General features: G+C 37.4%; 2 protein-coding genes across 2 annotated transcripts in view; both read left to right on the top strand.

Annotated features, from left to right (window-relative positions):
* LOC138701573 (BCL-6 corepressor-like protein 1) overlaps nucleotides 1-8,879 on the top strand; it is an 18,007-nt gene extending 9,128 nt beyond the window's left edge. Inside the window, exon 3 of the mRNA XM_069828601.1 lies at nucleotides 7,846-8,879. Within this exon, the coding sequence (XP_069684702.1) occupies nucleotides 7,846-8,879 (1,034 nt within the window). The remainder of the gene's footprint in view (nucleotides 1-7,845) is intronic.
* Nucleotides 8,875-20,348, top strand: part of LOC138702259 (uncharacterized) — a 25,400-nt gene continuing 13,926 nt past the window's right edge. Inside the window, exons 1-2 of the mRNA XM_069829843.1 lie at nucleotides 8,875-10,472; nucleotides 11,955-12,122. Coding sequence (XP_069685944.1) covers nucleotides 8,885-10,472; nucleotides 11,955-12,122 — 1,756 coding nt within the window. The 5' untranslated portion in view covers nucleotides 8,875-8,884. The remainder of the gene's footprint in view (nucleotides 10,473-11,954; nucleotides 12,123-20,348) is intronic.

Genomic DNA, 20,348 nt, shown 5'->3' with positions numbered 1-20,348 from the left:
TCCCTCAGTCACGAAGGCACATGCCGGATTGGAAATTTACATACCATGATTCATGATCTCCTTAATCACCAATATCATAAACATTAAAACAAAATCTAAATCAGTTACATGAACATAAGCCATCTATAACACACGACAATAAAAACAGATTCAGAACAAAAGTACACGACCTACTGATATAGCCAAAGATTCTACACATGTGATATGACCACAGATGTTAAAGTGCGTATAAATAAACTTCACAAAAAAAAAAAAATTGCCAACTGTGAATAAGTAAAACAGAGAAAAGGTGGTTACGGGATTTTTAGGTCAGGCTGGACAAATTTAATTTCAGTTAAAACTAATCACTAGTCAACAAAATTTAAACTTTTGTCTGCTAAAACAATGGGTGATTCTAAGTGATTTTTTAATGCTGATTTCGAATCTTTTTACAGACCTTTTCCATCACCCAGGGTTTTAGAGTAATCACATGAAAAACATTTTTCGTATCTATACATTATAGCAGACGGGTAGAAGAGAAAGTGACGTTACTTCCTCTAGTTCAGTGGTTGGTCGCCGAGTGGTGCTAGCTCTGTTTTCTGTTACCAGTTTCAGGATCGCTATTTGAGCGAATGCAAAAGGTTTTTAAAAATAACCCATTAGGTAAGAATGTATTGTAGAATACTTTGTTACAATATTTTACTGTTTAAAAATGTAATATTACTACATTAATAAATTGTGAGTTATATAACACAACCCTGAATAGTAAATATAATAATTAACCGAAAAATGGAATATTGTGCTGGCTTCAGCCAGAAATACGCAAAAAAAGTACAGCTTCGCAAAACTGAACATTTTTGTGGCATTATAAAGTACGCATTGACATGAAATTATAGTTATTTTATACATAAGAAAGATTGTAATAAAATAAAGGAGACACTTTATTTTAACCAAAAGTTTTTATCTACTATTTAGTCATTAGTTGCAGTTGTATCTGGTTTATACATAATTCAGAGAAACAAGAAATATTACGTGCAATTTAGACTCATAAATTAAGCTTCGATATTATATCTATACTAATGTAAGCTTTGATCTTTTGAAATACCTAGGTTATTTTGTGTTTTGTAAAATTAAAACAATTTAGTAGCACTATATTAACTAGTTGTATGCTACTTATTGGAGAATATTAAATTAATGACTTTTCCATGAGATCTGTTACTTTCTCATATGCTCGATTAGAAACCTTTTATGATATGGAAACCTAATAAACAAATGTAATAAAATTGTAAACCAGATTATGTTCTGTTCATAGCAATGTAGTAATTTTGTATCATACTGGTTGAGTGGAAGAGAAGGCCGAATGGCCTTAACCCTGCCAGTTAAAATAAGCCATTATTATTATTATTATTATTATTATTATTATTATTATTATTATTATTATTATTTTTTTTTTTTTTTTTTAGCCTAGATGCAAAGTAGAATAATTATACTGTACTTTTGTTACCGAAATAACTTTTACGCTAATTATGACTAAAGTGCTATTATTAAAAATAAAATAATTAATAATTAAACATGTATATTTAATGAAGTAGAAGCTAGGTGCTTGAATTCAATTAGGTGTTCATAATTAGCACTTGAATACAGCACATTTTTTAACCGGCACATAGATTGAAAAATGTTCAGATGTAGAAAGTCTATGGTGAACATCACAAGATAATCATTTTCTAATTCCAAAATGTCGCTCAAGAGAATCCTTGTTAAATTTTTTCTGTCAATATATTTAAATCTGCAATCCCACAAGTGCTCTGAATTGTCACTCTAAATAATTCAAGGGTTCTTTCTTAGGCAAACGTGTTCTTTGTATTGACAATTACATGTAATATATTTTCTAAAATCGTGTAATGCTAGGAACCTTTGTACAGGGCAGAAGGGGGAGTCCTTGAGTTCAGCGTAACTGCAAGGTCGTTCATTCACCTTCTGAATTCTTTTGTATTTTCACTTCCCTCGAAACCATCACAGTTTATGACTCTAAAAAAGTATCGATTTTGAAAAACTCACACTAAACAGCTGAAATGCTGGTCTGGGGTTCATTTGCTGGAAGGAATTACGGTCAATGTACCTAGACATAATTTTGGGCATTCAGGTATGGAGTAATGGCACATAAATGCACACAAGCACAAGATTAGCTAAAGTGTTCTTCTGATTTTCGAGTGTCACATCCAATTACTTTTTTACTCGGATATTTAACGATGTTGTGTCAACTACTGGATTATTTAGCGTCAATGGAATTGGTCATAGCCAAATGGTATTTGGTAAGGGTACATTGTTATGAGAAAGAATTGATGTCCTCTTTGTTGGATATTTTCTCTTCTTTTCTTTTTTTAAGATATCGAGACAAGTTTGGGAAAATATGTGTTATGGCATACAGGGGCGGTTATTCAGGTGAAGTAGGTGAAGTGCAAATTCACCTATTTACGTGTAAAACACAATTTTATCTCGTACTAATAATTAATTCTAGTTATTACCGGTACCATATTTCTAAAATAAAAAAAGTTTTATTTTCAGTCGTTATGAATAGTGTTTAGTTGTATAAATAGTACCTGTAACCGTCCACTGAATAGAATAATGTCAACTGTTACTAGTGCCGAGCGGTGTCTATTGGAACTTACAATACTGTAAAGGTGAAATTATTTGGGCTCCCATTCTCATACAGCACTTGGTTTCCATGGTAACGTGACATCACGCACTAAAGAAAGATTATATGAGTGAAGAGCATTTCTGAGGCTTTCAGTTACGAAGAACTGTCAAGACTTGTTGTAGGTGTAGTAACCAGTTTGCAGATCTAATGTAGAGAAGGGTTGCAGCTGGTCTCCAAGGCCGGGGGCTATTGTTTAAGGGCTGCGAAATTTTAGAGTATGTACTACCTGACTCGAGAATACTATCCTCATTCCTTGTGTCGAAGCAGCCACCCCTGCTGTGGTAAATTAGCTAGCTCTATGTTATCAGAAATACACCCAACATACATTCGCAAAGTTTAAAAGTTGTTTTCCGCAGCGTGTATTATTTCTTACCATGAGCTTGCCAGTTTTGTTCCAGCTCTTGTATTTGAAAGTTTAATGCGTACGTAAATGTACACATGTAGTTTAATACTGTGTACATATATATTAACTTATTATTTAATGTATTTAGAGTATATTAGTGATAAGTGTATATAGTCTATTAATCCTACATCATAGTGCATATTATATGTTTAATCACTATAGTGCTATTATACAAATACTTAGATAACAGTACATAGAAAATATTGATAAATGAGTGCGAAATATGTATCCCGAAAATGACACGTTTTATTAGTTATTAGAAATGCCGTTTTGTAGACTTAAATATGAGGATAAGAAAGATGTTTTAAATTCTGGACGACCTACAGTTCCATTTGTTCTTTGTTTTAAAAAGTGCTAAGAAAATAGAGAAGTTGTATAAAATAACTTTAAAAAAATTTTTCGATGAAAGAATATTTTCTGTTTGAAGAGATTAAAAATTTCACTCAGAATGCTACATCACAGGAGAGATTTTCCTCATTAGCCCCATAGCTTTGCATAGAGATATACTGTCCACCCTCAGTTAAAGTCAGGCATTTTATGTAGACATCATCGACAGTTTGCTGCTTTAAAAGATAGGAGGATTGACTTGGTATGCAAGAAATTGAATGAGTCCTGAAATAAATTAATTTTCCTGTTTGCATGTGTTCTAGACCTATTAAAATTGCGCAGTTTACGAATAGTAGGCCTACTCATTATATTGGTAAAACTGTTTATGCATTTATGTATGTGAACAGCACTTCACCTATTTTTTTTACGGCGAGCCGCTACTGTTGGCATATGGTTTTGGTTGCCAGTTCTTGCATGAAAGTTCTACCTCTTTACCGGCAATAATAAATTTATTGGCTCTTACAATCAAAACCGCAGAAAAATGGGTATCACAGATATAAAAACGAGCATACAGTTTTCTGTCTTCGTGGAATTGCTCTACACCACTTCTGAAAAATAGTCTAGTCTTTGGATGGATAAAGGATTCATCTCTTCCTTACAGATTAATAATCGGATTTACATGGAGAACAAAACAATTAGGCTTATTACTACTTGCTCACATAAACGGCACAATTAAAATCACCCAAACACCACAAGAAATATCTCCTTAATTCCATAGCAGAACGAGTTCTACCTGCTCTGTCCACAGTACTAAGAAGAAAACTGCAATCTTAGAATGATCGCCACGCCAATGTTTCGCTCAGTTGCCGTGGCGACACTAGGGGGTTTAAAAGTCCCATTAGACCATTGTCGAGCTACCACACTTTCTATTCTAAATGCTCTGATTATAGTATTATGATATCTTAGCTGAATTTACATTTATTTGCTGACCTAAAATGTATGTGAAGTAGATTTTCGGCTGTACTTCGGTTGAGGAACATCTCTCTTCAGTGTCCAACTGTAGTCTGCCAACATATTTGGACACCATTTACCCTGGTAGCACCTTTCCATTTCTGCGATGTCCTGGTGGAAACGCTCCCCGTGTTCGTTGCTCACAGCCCCTAGGTTTTCAGGGAAGAAATCGAGATGGGAGTGGAGAAAGTGTATTTTTAAAGACATATTACATCCCATGATCTTGTAGTTCTCATTGATCTCACTGACAAGTTCTCTGTAGTTCTCAGACCTGAAGTTTCCTAGAAAGTTTGTGACAACTTTTTTGAAAGACACCCATGCACTGCTTCTTGTATATTTAACTGGTTTTCAAATTGCGTATCTTTCATCATTTCCCTTATTTGAGGGCCAACAAATATTCCTTCTTTTAATTTAGCTTCACTGATTCTTGGGAACTTATTTTTCAGAAAGATAAATGCACTGCCATCACAAGCCATTGCTTTCACAAAATTCTTAATTAAGTCTAGTTTGATATGCAGTGGAGACAATAAGATTTTTTCAGAACTTACAAGTGGTTGGTGAAGAACATTTTCTTGTTCTTGATAAAGTGACTCCCTGTTTGGACAGTTCTTTTTTATGTAATGATTATTTTTATCTCTGCTATTCCACTTGCACAAAAAGCAACAAAATTTAGTATAGCCAAGCTGTAACCCAAATAAGATAGCTATTACTTTCAAATCCCCAGATATCTGCCAAGAAAAATGGTCATACTTGATAGTAGACTGTAAGAGCTTCATATTCTCATCTATTTTGCTTCATACCAACTACATGGGCTAAAGGAATGGATGGATATTTGTTTCCATTATGTAGTAATACTCCTTTAAAACTTGCTTTCGAGGAGTTTATGAACAAATGTCAATCCTCAGGTTTATGCTCAACACCCAGTGACTCGAACAAATTCTCAACATCAATGCAGAAAACTAGGTCCTCTCTTTAGGAAACAAATGCTCAAATTCCTTTTGGCATTGGTGGAATAAATTTACTTTGGTGTCACCTTGCAGCAGCTTCCAACCTTTCAATCTTGAGGTGAGTAATTCTGCCTTGCTTTTACTTAAATCAAGATCCCGAACCAAATCATTTAAATCCTTCTGTGTTAAAAAGAGAGGTTCATATAGTATCATCTTCCACAAAATCTGGATCTTTCTGTAATTCATTCTGAACATCAGGAACACTTTGAATTACTTCAGTCAATGTTATGTCATCTGTTGGAGTTAGTATGGGAAGTCCTGGCCCATGAAACACTAGTCGAATTGCTGAATCTAAAGATGGATATTTAACAGTGTGCCTGGACTTAGAATTTATTCCAGATATTTTTGTCAAGCAGAAGTAGCAGTCTGTCAAATGATCCTTAGGTTCGCGCCATATCATAGGGACTGCAAAAGGCATATGACGGCCAGTTAATAGTGTTACACATTTGACACAGCAGATTTCCGGGGCCCATGTCTTGTTCTGGTCTATTTTGTTGTTAAAATAACAGTCATAAGCTCTTCTAACTAAAGGAGTAAAATTTCACCTCTCCGCTTTTAAAATGAGCTCACCACACATGTAACAGAAATTGTTTCTATCATTAAGACATTTTCGAGACATGTTTCTTATACACTAAACACTTTATAATGCACTATTAGGTACGATATATACATTTCTATCACAATTCAATTGACAACGGAAGACAGCACAGGATTAACTTCTTTCTTTAAAGAAAGCGTCTATTCATCTGGGAACTTTACCTTATAATCACAGCTTTCTGAGGGAAATGCCATTGTTGTTATTCGTGAATTCACAGACAACAATCACCAACAATAAGTCAATTGTTGACACAATGGAATGAAATATAAATGTAAAATACTCCTTCTAATCAGCATGTCATATACCACAAATGCTAATAAATGGGAAAAAAATTATTTTCAAAATTTAAAAAAAATGGTGGGTGATGGAAAATTTCTGACTTCATTTTTGGAATCAGCAGATGGCAATATATAAGAAACACCCGAAATTTTTATTTAACAAAATCATTGACCAGTGGACCTCAGAATGGCTCGAAATTAACACAGGAGTAAAATGGGATTGCAGTCTCTCCCTCCTTCTGTTTATAATGCACATGAACGAAATAATCTTCAGGAATTGAGACAAATGCGACATGATCAGTTCCAGATAAACAATTTTAAAAATAGGTTCATTGATATTTACAGATAACCTACTTTTAATATCATCTGCAGAAAATTATTTACAATACTTTGTACATCATTTAAACATCATTGCAAAAAATATAACATGGAAATAAATACAGGAAAAAAAAAAACAAAGTTATGCCCTTCTGGTGAAAATACCCTGTCCCTAGTAAAATATGTTTGGATGGCAAAATTTTAGAATTAGTTAATGATTTTATATTATCTTGTCTACAAATTAATATTTGATAATGTTTTGGATAGTCTATAATAAGCAAAATTGTAAAATACACCAAAACTATGGAAATAATAAACAGGATAATGAAACCTTCCCTGATACAGAAAAGCACTAGAATACGTCTTTAACAAACCTTGTACTCTGTTATGGTAGTGAGGCATGGACATTAAGGTGGATGGATGAAAGCATGAGATTTATGTGAAGAAGAGCATAATATACAAAATGTGACCATAAACGCAAATACGACGTAATGGAAGAACTCGGTCTGGAATCATTCTATTTCATATAGAAATATCAACTGGATGAGCCATTTGCAATGTACGAGATCCCATATAATTCCAAAAGCTATGCTTCACTATCAACCCCAGGGGAAAAGATCTCTGGGACGTCCGAAAAAGAGTTGGGGAGAAAATTTCTCTTTATTATGAGATTGTAATAGTCCACATGGCCTAATACTTGTATAGATGATGATGATGAAGATGAAGATGAAGATGAAGTCAGGTAGGTAGAGGTGTTTAGGAATGCTTCTTGTTGAGCAGTAGCAAAATGGAACAAAAGTATGGTGTGGTTGTTTTGGTTTTCCCACACCCATACTGCATATGAAAGGAATTTCCCGCCATCGAGTACAGTTAAGGGAAAATTATTATGTGCTGACAAACAATAAATCCTGAATATTATTGTCTTTACAAAATATGCTAATTTGGGGCTTTATGCCACAAAATACTGAAAATATGCTACATTACATGCTAAGTAGTCCATTATATACGAGAAAGCCTGAAATATGCGAAAATATGTACAATTAATTTTGAATATTCGTTATTACATCCATTCAAAACATGTATAAAACAATTTTCTATAACTTGCAAATAGACAGTAAAAATATGCAGTTCCATACGAATCCTCGCCCTATTAATATGCCATTCACTGAAAGCCAGTGAATGCAATGACGCATGCTTGACCACCAAGTTTATTTTCTTTCTTGCAGATGAGATCCCACTTTGCATGCTAGCGCCAGATTTCCAGCTACAGCCCATGCCAGCTGCCATAGAAGCCAGGAACCAAAATCTCATGCCAGATTTCATGTTAGATCCTATGCCAGCTGCCATAGAAGCTGGCAGGCATGATCTCATGCCAGATCCCATCTTAGATCCTATGCTAGCTGCCATGGTAGCTGCCATAGAGGCTGGCAAGCAAAACCTCATGCCAGATCCCATGTTACAACCTATGCCAGCTGCCATAGAAACTGGCAAGCAAGATCTCATACCAGATCCCATGTTAGATCCTATGCCAGGTGCCATAGAAGCTGGCAAGCAAAATCTCATGCCAGCCCCCATGTTAAATGCCATGCCAGATCCCATGCTAGCTGCCATGCCAGTTCCCATGTTAGATGCCATGCCAGATCCCGTCCCTGCTGCCATGTCAGCTCCCATGTTAGCAGCCATGCCTGATCTCATGCGAGCCCCCATGGTAGGTCCCATGCTGGTACCTTCCTTGGAACATCTACCAGCAGAAGAAGATGAGAAAAGAAGAACGAAGGGTTGCTGTTGGCCCTTTATAAGATATGTATCTTGTAGGCTTCGTCGTCTAGCTGCCATAGAAGCTGGCAAGCAAGATCTCATGACAGATCTTACGTTAGATCCTATGCCAATTGCCATACTAGCTGCCATAAAAGCTGGCAAGCAAGATCTCATGCCAGATCGCATGTTATATCCTATGCCAGCTGCCATGATAGCTGCCATTGAAGCTGGTAAGCATAATCTCATGCCAGATCCCATGTTAGATCCTATGCCAGCTACCATGCTAGCTTTCATAGAAGCTGGCAAGCAAATTCTCATGGCAGATCCCATGTTAGATCCAATGCCATCTGGCATGCTAGCTACCATGGCAGATCCCGTCCCTGCTGCAATGCCAGATCCCGTACCAGCTGCCATGCTAGATCCCGTACCAGCTACCATGCTAACTGCCATGCCACCACCCATGTTATATCCCATGCTAGCTGCCATGCCGGCCCCATGTTAAATGCCATGCCAGGCCCCATGCTAGATGCCATGCGAGATCCCGTCCCTGCTGCCATGTCAGCTACCATGTTAGCAGCCATGCCAGATCTCATGCGAGCCCCCATGGTAGATCCCATGCCAGCACCTTCATTGGAACATCTACCAGCAGAAGAAGATGAGGAAAGAAGAACGAAGGGTTGCTGCTGGCCCTTTGTAAGATATGTATCTTGTAGGCTTCGTCGTCTAGCTGCCATAGAAGCTGGCAAGCAAGATGTCATGCCAGATCCCATGTTAGATCCTATGCCAGCTGCCATACTAACTGCCATAAAAGCTGGCAAGCAAGATCTCATGCCAGATCGCATGTTATATCCTATGCCAGCTGCCAATGAAGCTGGCAAGCAAGATCTCATCCCAGATCCCATGTTAGATCCTATGCCAGCTACAATGCTAGCTTTCATAGAAGCTGGCAAGCAAAATCTCATGCCAGATCCCATGTTAGATCCTATGCCAGCTGCCATCCTAGCTGCCGTGCCAGTTCCCATGCTAGGTACCATGGCAGATCCCGTCCCTGCTGCCATGCCAGATCCCGTACCAGCTGCCATGCTAGATCCTGTACCAGCTACCATGCTAGCTGCCATGCCACCACCCATGTTAGATCCCATGCCAGCTGCCATGCCAGCCCCCATGTTAAATGCCATGCCAGACCCCATGCTAGCTGCCATGCCAGTTCCCATGTTAGATGGCATGCCAGATCCCGTCCCTGCTGCCATATCAGTTCCCATGTTAGCAGCCATGCCTGATCTCATGCGAGCCCCCATGGTAGGTCCCATGCTGGTACCTTCCTTAGAACATCTACCAGCAGAAGAAGATGAGGAAAGAAGAACGAAGGGTTGCTGTTGGCCCTTTATAAGATATGTATCTTGTAGGCTTCGTCGTCTAGCTGTCATAGAAGCTGGCAAGCAAGATCTCATGACAGATCTTATGTTAGATCCTATGCCAGCTGCCATACTAGCTGCCATAAAAGCTGGCAAGCAAGATCTCATGCCAGATCGCATGTTATATCCTATGCCAGCTGCCATGCTAGCTGCCATTGAAGCTGGCAAGCATAATCTCATGCCAGATCCCATGTTAGATCCTATGCCAGCTGCCATGCTAGCTTTCATAGGAGCTGGTAAGCAAAATCTCATGGCAGATCCCATGTTAGATCCTATGCCAGCTGCCATGTCAGTTCCCATGCTAGCTACTATGGCAGATCCCGTCCCTGCTGCCATGCCAGATTCCGTACCAGCTACCATGCTAGCTGCCATGCCACCACCCATGTTAGATGCCTTGCAAGCTGCCATGCCAGCCCCCATGTTAAATGCCATGCCAGACCCCATGTTAAATGCCATGCCAGTTCCCATGTTAGATGCCATGCCAGATCCCGTCCCTGGTGCCATGTCAGCTCCCATGTTAGCAGCCATGCCAGATGTCATGCGAGCCCCAATGGTAGATCCCATGCCAGCACCTTCATTGGAACATCTACCAGCAGAAGAAGATGAGAAAAGAAGAACGAAGGGTTGCTGCTGGCCCTTTATAAGATATGTATTTTGTGGGCTTCGTCGTTTTTTCAGGGGTAAGTAGTTATAAATTTTATGTCTAAGAGCGATTTCCAGATAGATCACCCTTAGCATGTTCCTATGTTTCCCTGGCCACTTGTTCATAGTCAAGCAATCTGTTAGAATAATTTTAGATTATGTGCACTCCTTAATGTTACCAACTATAAAAATTTTCATTTTGTTTGGGGTCCTTTTTCTTTATGTGCTAAAAATATGTTTGATATCATGCTCCATCCCTTGCTTCCACCCAATGAACAGTGAAAAATAATATATTAACAATATATCAGGTCTATTTGCTTACCTTAGGACAGTGTTTCTCAACTGATGGCTTGTGTTCTCCTGGGTAGCCTATACTTGAACAGTGAAGTGGTAGGTCCAGTTTTCTTTGTCCATAATAAAGGCGCTTAATTTAACACTTTACATATTACTAATATTCATTGAGTTAATCTGTGCATTACGTGTTAGAAACATTGTATGATTATGTTCATGACTGTTTCGTAGTAACTTTTTAATGGTTATCACATGTTAAAGTAACTTCACTGTTTATTATATTTATTATGGGGACACTTAATAAATAATAAAATCTAAGTGAGCACATACACAATACAGTCTTAGAATGTACTTCTGCCACCTATTAGCAGGATCCATTCAGTTGAGGAATAGGATTATCTAATCATTTGCGTAAACCTGGAAATAGTTTTAAGAGACATCTATTGTGGGGCTATTCTCGCACATTTCCTTCTCTGTCTCTAGAAAAATGCACTAGATACAAATCGTTTACTTCAAAGTAAACACACAACTGAATGCCTTATTGGCGTGAAAATATTTCATCCTATATGAGTAGCTTCTAGCCAAATAACTCATCCTTTTCAGTTGGAAATTTAAGAACTGTAATGTAACACACTCACTTAAAGCACTCTAGTAATTGTCGGTACACACAGAAACATAACATTTAGGAGCCATCTGTAAATAAAATAATATGGATGAATTAATTTCATTTTTTAATAAAAGTCTAAACTTTATTTCAGTTCTCTGCATTTATTTTTTTTAAAGGTTATGCCTACATTAGAAGTAGCTGTTACTACGTGCTTCATCTTTTGATTCCTTTTCAGATTTCACTTCTATGATTCATTTATTATTAATAGTTTAATTTGGTGACGTACATGTTGTCATGCTACTGTCCATCCAAGTGGTTATGTCACACGGTCGTCAAAACAGGGGAAATCATATGACAGTTACTTACTTAACGGGGTCCTTTTCTTTAAATTATTTTAAACAGTTGTATAATATTACGTAAACTTCCAATTCCGTACAGCAAATATTTGCAGAGAAGAACTTAACAGCTCAGCCACTAGCCCTTACAAAGAGGACAGGAGAAACGAGTGGGACAAACAGGGAAGAGACATAACCATTCGGCTGGACAGTACCTATTTATTCTCTTCATAGTTAGCAATCAGTGTATTACGAAGACTTCAGTTCAGAATTACACTGCCTTTTAGGTCGACATGATACAACTGGCAAGCCGGCAAAGCCGATGATGCCAGATGCTGCCACCCAGACCTCGAGCACCAACCACTTCGAGGAATCCATCAGAAGGTACACCGAGTGGGAGGAGGAAGTCAAGCAGGAGGAGCTGCAGCATCTTGTCGAATCCTCTATGTTCATAGGTACAGTAACTGTTTACTCTTTCGGCTATGCACAAGCAGAATCCCAGAGTAGCGCAATCAACTAGTCGGCCACTGTTGTTATTCCATTTCAACATGCTTGGGATAGGAACATTTAAAGTATAACTCAATTTAAGCCGTGGCCCTTAAAATTAAAAATATTTGATTCTGATTTGGGCTACATTCATTCCCTTTACAAATATATATGGCAAATAGCAAGCGCTGTAATAAAAATGGCTGATTTGTCAGCATTTCCAGTGCAAAGGATTGCGGTACTCTGGATATCTACGGACTCGGTGAACAAGTTCAGGAGACTTGAACTCTTACTGGTAGCAAATAGGGCATTTATCCAGTGGATTCACTTGTTGAATTTGTCGCATTTCATAGAACCTGTTCTTAAATAATTGAAGCTAAATCAAATTAGATTCTTGACGGAAAGGAAGTACATTAATTTAACATTTTAACCCGAAATTCTCTAGTTTTTTAATATGACAGTAAACATAATCATATCATATTATTAAATTATTGTTTCTTATCCAAGTGTGCAGGCAGTCGAAACAAGAATACAAAATCGATGGCCCAGCTTGAAAGGGAAACAACTCAAAATTTAAAGTTTAGAGAAACCTGCATTTTGAAACTTTATGTTGCTGTGAAGAATCAAAGGATAATTTGTTGTTGTTGTTGTTTTCTAATGCCAGGCATTTGACAATAAAGTCATTTGACCTCTTGCACTCCAATATTTTTCAAAGATATTGTCATGGTTAGCCACTGACGCACAGATTTTCAGATGTTCTGAATCCATTTCTTGATTTGAGTTGCACAATGGACAGTTACGAGACTGATATATGCAGATGCTTGGCCAAACAGTCATGGCCTGTTGCCAATCTAAATGCAGCTACAGACGATTTGCGTGGTAAATCGGGAATCAACTGTGGATTATGATGCAGGGAGTTCCATTTTTTCCATTGATAATTTAACTTAATCCAAATTCAATTAATCTTGTTTTATATAATTATGCTTGAAGCTTTAAACTTCAGTTTTCCCAAAACTTCAAATTTTGAGTTGTTTTCCTTTTGATCTGGCCCATCGATATCACTATGTTTGCAGGCTTGAAACTGATCTGCAATTACTTTGGCAGTCGTCTACCAATATCCCTTTCCCTTTGAGTGCTAATACCGCATACACAATTATGAACCATAGTTTATTATTCAAAATCGTAATTTAAATAAATAAATAGATTTTCAACTAAAAAATACATTATTAAGCACATTAATAAGATAGGGTAAAGGTTGGTAATATCGTGATATGAGTAATATCGTGATATGAGTAATATCGTGATAGTTGGTATGAGAATTTATTACAATTTTACTTATCGAGACAAAAATCGGTTTTTTGTGACAACGTATTAAGGACAAGTTCGTGGACAAGTTGCTGCATAAAATTGGTCCTTCTCTCACTCTGTAAAACTGTGATAATCTATCAAACACAGTATCACGATATTACTCTTATCACAATATTAACAACCTTTACCCTATTTCGTTTTCCTCTTTTAAAATGCCTCCTACAATTTGTTATTCCATTTGAATGAAATATATTATTTTTTTTTTCATTGAAAGTATTAACAGTTCACAGGGAATGGAATATTTTGCAACCACGAATTTCACGAATTTTGGAAAAAAAATTTCTCAACATCTAATTACAGTAAATATATATCCTTCAATTCATTTACGCCTGATTTGAACTCATGAAACATCGCGAAATCCTTATCAAGTCGCTAATGCGATTTTTTAAGCAATTAGCGAATTATGTGTGCGAATTTTTAATTTTAAATTTTCTTTTACTACAATCGATAATCAATAACTGTAGCATAGATAAGGTCGATGTTTATGGTCGCTAGTATTGCACATTCGGTAGTACTGAATCAGTTTTAGTTCAAATACCTGGTCTAAACACACTCGTGACGTCATATCTGACATATGTAGCGCAGTGGCATAGCATGGAATTTTAAACAGGGGACGCTAACTCAAGTTGTCTTTCATGTCTGAGGAAATGTATTGCAAAAATATAGTCTTAAAATAAATAGTAGTCAATGTCAAGTCAGCAGTCCAAAGATTGGTTGGAACCTCATAAGTAACACCAATAAGGCATCACCTCAAATGGTATTGTAATGCCATGTTTAGTAGCTACTTCCGAGAGCAGAGAAGTGGGGCTAGGGGAAGCTAACTTCGCGACTTATGCTTGCGATATGACGACCTGAGATAACATTCTGTATCATCCGTTCAAAAACATTACCGTTCCATAGTCTGTATAGATCTTTTATTAAATCTCTGCCTCTGTGCAATGTCACAGTTTGTATTTAGAGGGAAGAGAAATAGCAAAATGTTGTAATGTTTTTTAATATTATGCTAAAAAGCATGAGGTTTCTATGGAAGATATTACAGGATCGAAGACTCATTCGAGAACGACCGAACATTATAGATTGGCGTTACAGGAATATCATAAAAGTTAAATGCTTTAGAGCAGAACAGAGACAAATTATCTCTATGAGACTTCGATAGACACTGATTTGACTTTCCAAAATTGGTAGCAGAAAAGAAAAGATGTTAGAAGGAAACAAGTCCAAAGGCTTCTAATAGTAGATGTAGGTTTCGAAACTAAATTTATTGATGGTGGTCTTTTCATTTGTAAAGATGGGTCAACTACTGGTGACTACCACCAAGAAATGAACTCCACCAGCTTCGAGAAATGGTTGAGGGAGCGAGTAACTCCAAACTTGCCACCTGCCTCTGTAACAGTGCGACTCTACTATGGACAAAATAATTCGAGTAGGTGGAGATGATGGAAGTGGTAATGAAAGTGGAATGAAAGTGCTAGTGCTAGTGGTAACTCTGTCTTAGCTATGCCTTTGGAGAGAAAAGCACATTGTTTTATGTGAGCACAATAACATTTATATACAAGTTAGACTGTGCACATACACACGCACGCACGCACACGCACTTACCCCCTTCTCTCCCTCTCTCTCTCTCTCTCTCTCTCTCTCTCTCCTTTTTTTTTGTATATAAATATACTTGGATGTAAAGGGTATTTCAAAAGTCAGTTCAAATATTAAATCACTATAAATATTATAATATTTGAGATATGGAAAAAACAAAAACACCAAAGTGTTGGGCAAACAACGGGATTTACAAAACATTGGGAAGATGTCTGCCGTTTTCTTGTTCAACGTACAGCATTCTGTCTGCGACACCATGCACAGCATTTTGCAGATAATGTCTTGGAATATTGGCAATTTCTTGCGAGATGGCATCTTTCAGTTGCAGTAGGGTTGTTGGATGTGTCAGGAAAACTCGTTCTTTAAGGTAATCCCACAACCAAAAGTCGGCCAGATTGAAATCTGGAGATCGCGGAGGCCACATTGTTGGAAAGTGCCTACTGATGACACGATCGCCAAACATCTGCGTAATTGATTGTTTTGCAGGGATAAAGATGTGGGGTGGAGCACCATCTTGCATGAAGATTATGTTTTCCATATCGTGATTCCTCAGTCTAGGGATGACGAAGTTCTGTAACATGCTGTAGTAGTGCTCCCCATTTACTGTAACAGTCTGTCTTATTCCATTATTGTCCACATCTCTGGAATAATGGTTAGCGCATCAGCCGATTTCCGGTCGGGGCAAGTTACCTGGTTGAGGTTTTTTCCAGGGTTTTCCACCCCAAACTCATTTCACCGGCATTATCACCTCATCTCATTCAGAAGCTAAATAATCTAAGATGTTGATAAAACGTCGTAAAATAACCTACTAAAAAATTGATGGTGGAGTTAACACGCATAATTGTGGTTCGTTTTCCGACCAAAGTCATCAGTAGGCACTTTCCAACAATGCGGCCTCTGCAATCTCCAGATTTCAATGCGGCCGGCTTTTGGTTGTGGGGTTACCTTATAGAACGAGTTTTCCTGACACATCCAACAACCCTACTGCAACTGAAAGATGCCATCTCGCAAGAAATTGCCAATATTCCAAGACATTATCTACAAAAACTGTGCATAGTGTCGCAGACAGAATGCTGTACGTTGAACAAGAGAACAGCAGACATTTTCTCAGTGTTTTGTAAACCCCGTTGTTTGCCCAACACTGTGATGATTTTGTTTTTTCCCTATCTTAAATATTATAATATTTATAGCAGTTTAATGTTTGAACTGACTTTTGAAATAATATAAGAAGTAATATGACCTGTTGTCAGGAAGTCAAGAGGAGGATAGCAATGGCAAAAAAAAAAAAAAAAAAGCTTTTAATAGAAAAATGAGTATCTTCTGCGAATCTCTGGAAAAAGTACTAGAAGAGACTACTGAAGTGCTTTGTGTGGAGTGTGGCATTGTATGAGGCAAAAACGTGGACATTGCGACGAAGTGAAGAGAAGAGACTAGAAGCATTTGAAATACAGATATGGAGAACAATGGAGCGTGTGAACTGACATACAGAATAATAAATAAATGAAGCTGTGCTGGAAAGACTGGGTGAAGAAAGAATAATGCTGAAACTGATCAGGAAGAGAAAAAGGAATTAGCTAGGTCTCTGACTAAGAAGAAGTCCACACCTGTGGAGTAACGGTTAGCGCGTCTGGCCGCGAAACCAGGTGGCCCAGGTTCGATTCCCTGTCAGGGCAAGTTATCTGGTTGAGGTTTTTTCCGGGGTTTTCCCTCAACCCAATATGAGCAAATGCTGTATAACTTTCGGTGCTGATCCCCTGACTCATTTCACTGGCATTATCACCTTCATCTCATTCAGATGCTAAATAACCTAAGATGTTGATAAAGCGTCGTAAAATAACCTACTAAAATAAAAAAAAAACTAAGAAGAAACTGCGTATTATAGGATGCACTGGAAGGAATAGTGAACGGAAGAAAAATTCCAGGCAGAATAAGATATCAGATGATGGCATTAAGATACATGGATCATATGCGGAGGCTAAGAGGAAGGCAGAAAGTAGTGAAGATTTGTGATTGCTGGGTTTGCATTGAAAGACCTGGCCTTGAGCAGAAATATATATATAATTTAAAAATGGTATTTAACTGCTAATTCACACAATATTCAACTTGGATAGTCTATGTCTACATTTGTATTTTACATTGCCTAAAGTTCAATAACGTCGTAAGGAAGTGTGCACAACACTTGGGAATGAGCTTATAATCATAAATAAAGACTTGCCACTATATCCATAAAGCGTAGTCTTGTTCTCCTTGTCGGAATTCTAATATAATTATGCTGCAGATATAGAGCAAATGCTTTTTGTACACTAGAGTCGACGGCAATTCGGAAGGTGGTAATCTGCTAGCGTTTGCGTCGAGAGAGACAGATAGAGAGAGAAAGACAGCGTACAACATTGCCACATCGTACTTCACGCGCACGTGTAATACAAATAGTGTAAGAGAAAATTTAAATTATTCAAAGACAATAATTACCTTAGCTGTTGATTACTGCAAACATGATATCAAACATAAACTCTTTCCTTCACTAACAAAATTCTTTGCACAGTTCTCAATGCCACACCACATGCTTCTGCAGTCGTTTCTTGCACGTTGGCAACGTTGCAGCCAGCATCAAGTTGGCCAGCAGCATTCTGCTTCGTCAACATTTTTAAAATAATTATACACCTTAAACAATATTTTCCACGCCTGCCTGTGCAATACTTGTCTTTTTACAGTTTCTCCTTCCATTTATTTATTTTACATACACACAGTAAACGTTAGTTTTACTTGTTCAATGTATTGAAACACTCATACGTAAACAAACGAACTCGGACAGTACTTGTTATTGACTGATTCTGATTGGTTCTACTGTACAAGCTTGTGACGTCACATACTAGAAATTCTACGGCGCATATAGCAGCCGACCGCCTTCCAAACTGCCATCTAGTCTAGTACCAACTATTTTAGAATGTTGCGAATACATCTCGCTTATCGCGATTGCGTCATAATCAATACTATGGAGTCCAGTTCACTGCTAAACGCGTTCCTACAATAGTAAAATATGATTTCATGGTTTACACATTTCTCAAACAGACATCTATGCGTATAATTTAACATTAGCTCACTCCCTGTCATATTTAGAGAAATCGCAATATTAACGGTCAATAGATACAGTATTAGTATAATTACGTCAATTAACGTTAAAATCTTCATCAGAAGATTATTTTTAACTACATAATTTTACAAAATCAGATGTCTTTTCTGTAAATGAGCTCCATTCTCCGCAGAATATAATTATGTTTCCCATCATAATACACATATAACAGTACATTTTGTTCTTCACTTCACACCCTGTAAGCCACTTGTATCTTGTGTACCGGTACCATAATGATTGAAAAGTATGCGTCTGTCTTTTGGTTGTGTCCTTTATTGACAGCAAGGGAGTCGGTCGTTTGTTTTTTAAATCACACTTTTGTTCGTAAGTCAGTTTTTATAATGGAATTGTCCTAAAAAATTGAAGTAAATTAGTGTCAGGAACTGTTATTTCACTCATAATTTATTATATCAGCCACAGTGCACACTAACACATCAACTGAACACAACTCACGAAATGGATAACTCGGAAACTAAATTCCTCTCAATGTCAAAGCTAGCTTCTTGTGAGCCTTGCGACTAGGGTTGTTTAGTTAAAAAGGGATGCAAATCTGGGGGTGGGGGGTTTACACAGAAGAATAGGTGAAAGAAACTGGTCTGCTTGTAGTGCAATGGAGGGGATGATTGGAAGCTGGTGTGTGCAGGCTTTATGTTTACTGCTGCATCACAAATCATCCTGAGCTGCTGCATCACAACATTTAATGTGTAAATATAAATTGTATCAAAATTAATACATAATTTTGTTCATAAACTGCAGGTTTATTATGAAATTATTATTAACTGGGGAAGCTGAGCTTAAAAAGCTTACGTTGACGCTATGTTATTGATGTAGCGACGTGCGAGAATCGTATCATAAGCGTGGTAAGCATTGTTAGCTTGCTGAATGCATCCTTAGTTCATATTATTTTGGAGCGTGTTGCGTGTGCGTGTTTTACTTGTTTATAGTGTCGCACATAGGTGAAAGAACATTATTGTGTCCCTGTAAAAGTAAGGCTACAGAATGCTTAATAATAAAATATCTGCAAGGGACAGAGCTTTCCATTATAAAAAGCATGAGTTTTATTGCACAGACAAAAGTACAGTCATGTGTAAATTTTGTAATTGTTAGGTCTCGTGGGAAAGAAGAGATACTGTTGGAAAAGATTTGAAGTCGGTAAAACATGTATTGACAATTAATTTTCGAAAGGAAAACAATCTCTTGTGCTGAAATCTATTGCCACTTGTTTTTGCAGTGTGCAAAACAAAAAGAAAACTTGCGAATAACTGGGAAAACATGTTGCAAAGACCTTTATAAAAGCAAACATACCAATTTGCAAGCTCGAAAAGAACAATGTGAAAATGCCGAAAAATTCAATTGAAAATACCGATTTTCTCATTTGAAAATCCCACATATTGCACTTTGAACTCAACAAAAAATTCCAATCTCTGTCAATTCAGAATGCTTTATGGTTGCTGAGTCGTTAGTAGTCAATATTATTTAAGCTGCTCTCATGTTTGAATCTAAATCCTACATAGCAATCAAGTCTTCAAACGGCTTGTTTTTTAAGATCCGATGCATGCGAGATGAGAGACCAGTTTCATACAAATCCACACTACACGAGCAATAGTGAGTAATTTGTAAAGCTAAGAGGTGCGCGGTCTGAAGTGCATTGGCCCCCTGTGGCTCACATTTCCACCTTAATTGTCTCAAATTCGCCAATCCTGAGTATGAGGCTTTTACATCAGGTGGATCCTTCATCTTTCCATGCAAGAAATGTTTATCATCAGAAAGACTATCAAGGGGTGACAGTACAAAAGTTCGTGACAGTTCACATCATGTTTCAACTGCGCTATCACTGGTGAGAGAACAACAGGATGCAGTCTGCAACAGATCGCCTACCAAGAAAATTTTATCTCCTGAAAGAACACCAAGTCTGCCAGAGATGCATGATACCGAATCTCTCACAGTCCAACTAGAAACAGTAAGATTAAACATGCAGAATACATTCGATACCCTCAATCAAGTACTTAGTTATGTCAAGATCCTAGACTCTGACATAAAAGATCTAAAAAAGATAACTCTTTACTTAAAAATCACATGTGTTTGCTAGTAGCTAAAAGATTCTTCC

This window comes from Periplaneta americana, chromosome 6 (assembly GCF_040183065.1).
Source record: "Periplaneta americana isolate PAMFEO1 chromosome 6, P.americana_PAMFEO1_priV1, whole genome shotgun sequence".
NCBI lineage: Eukaryota > Metazoa > Arthropoda > Insecta > Blattodea > Blattidae > Periplaneta > Periplaneta americana.
Note: the sequence above shows the minus strand (reverse complement) of the source record. Positions and strands in the feature narration are given on the sequence as shown.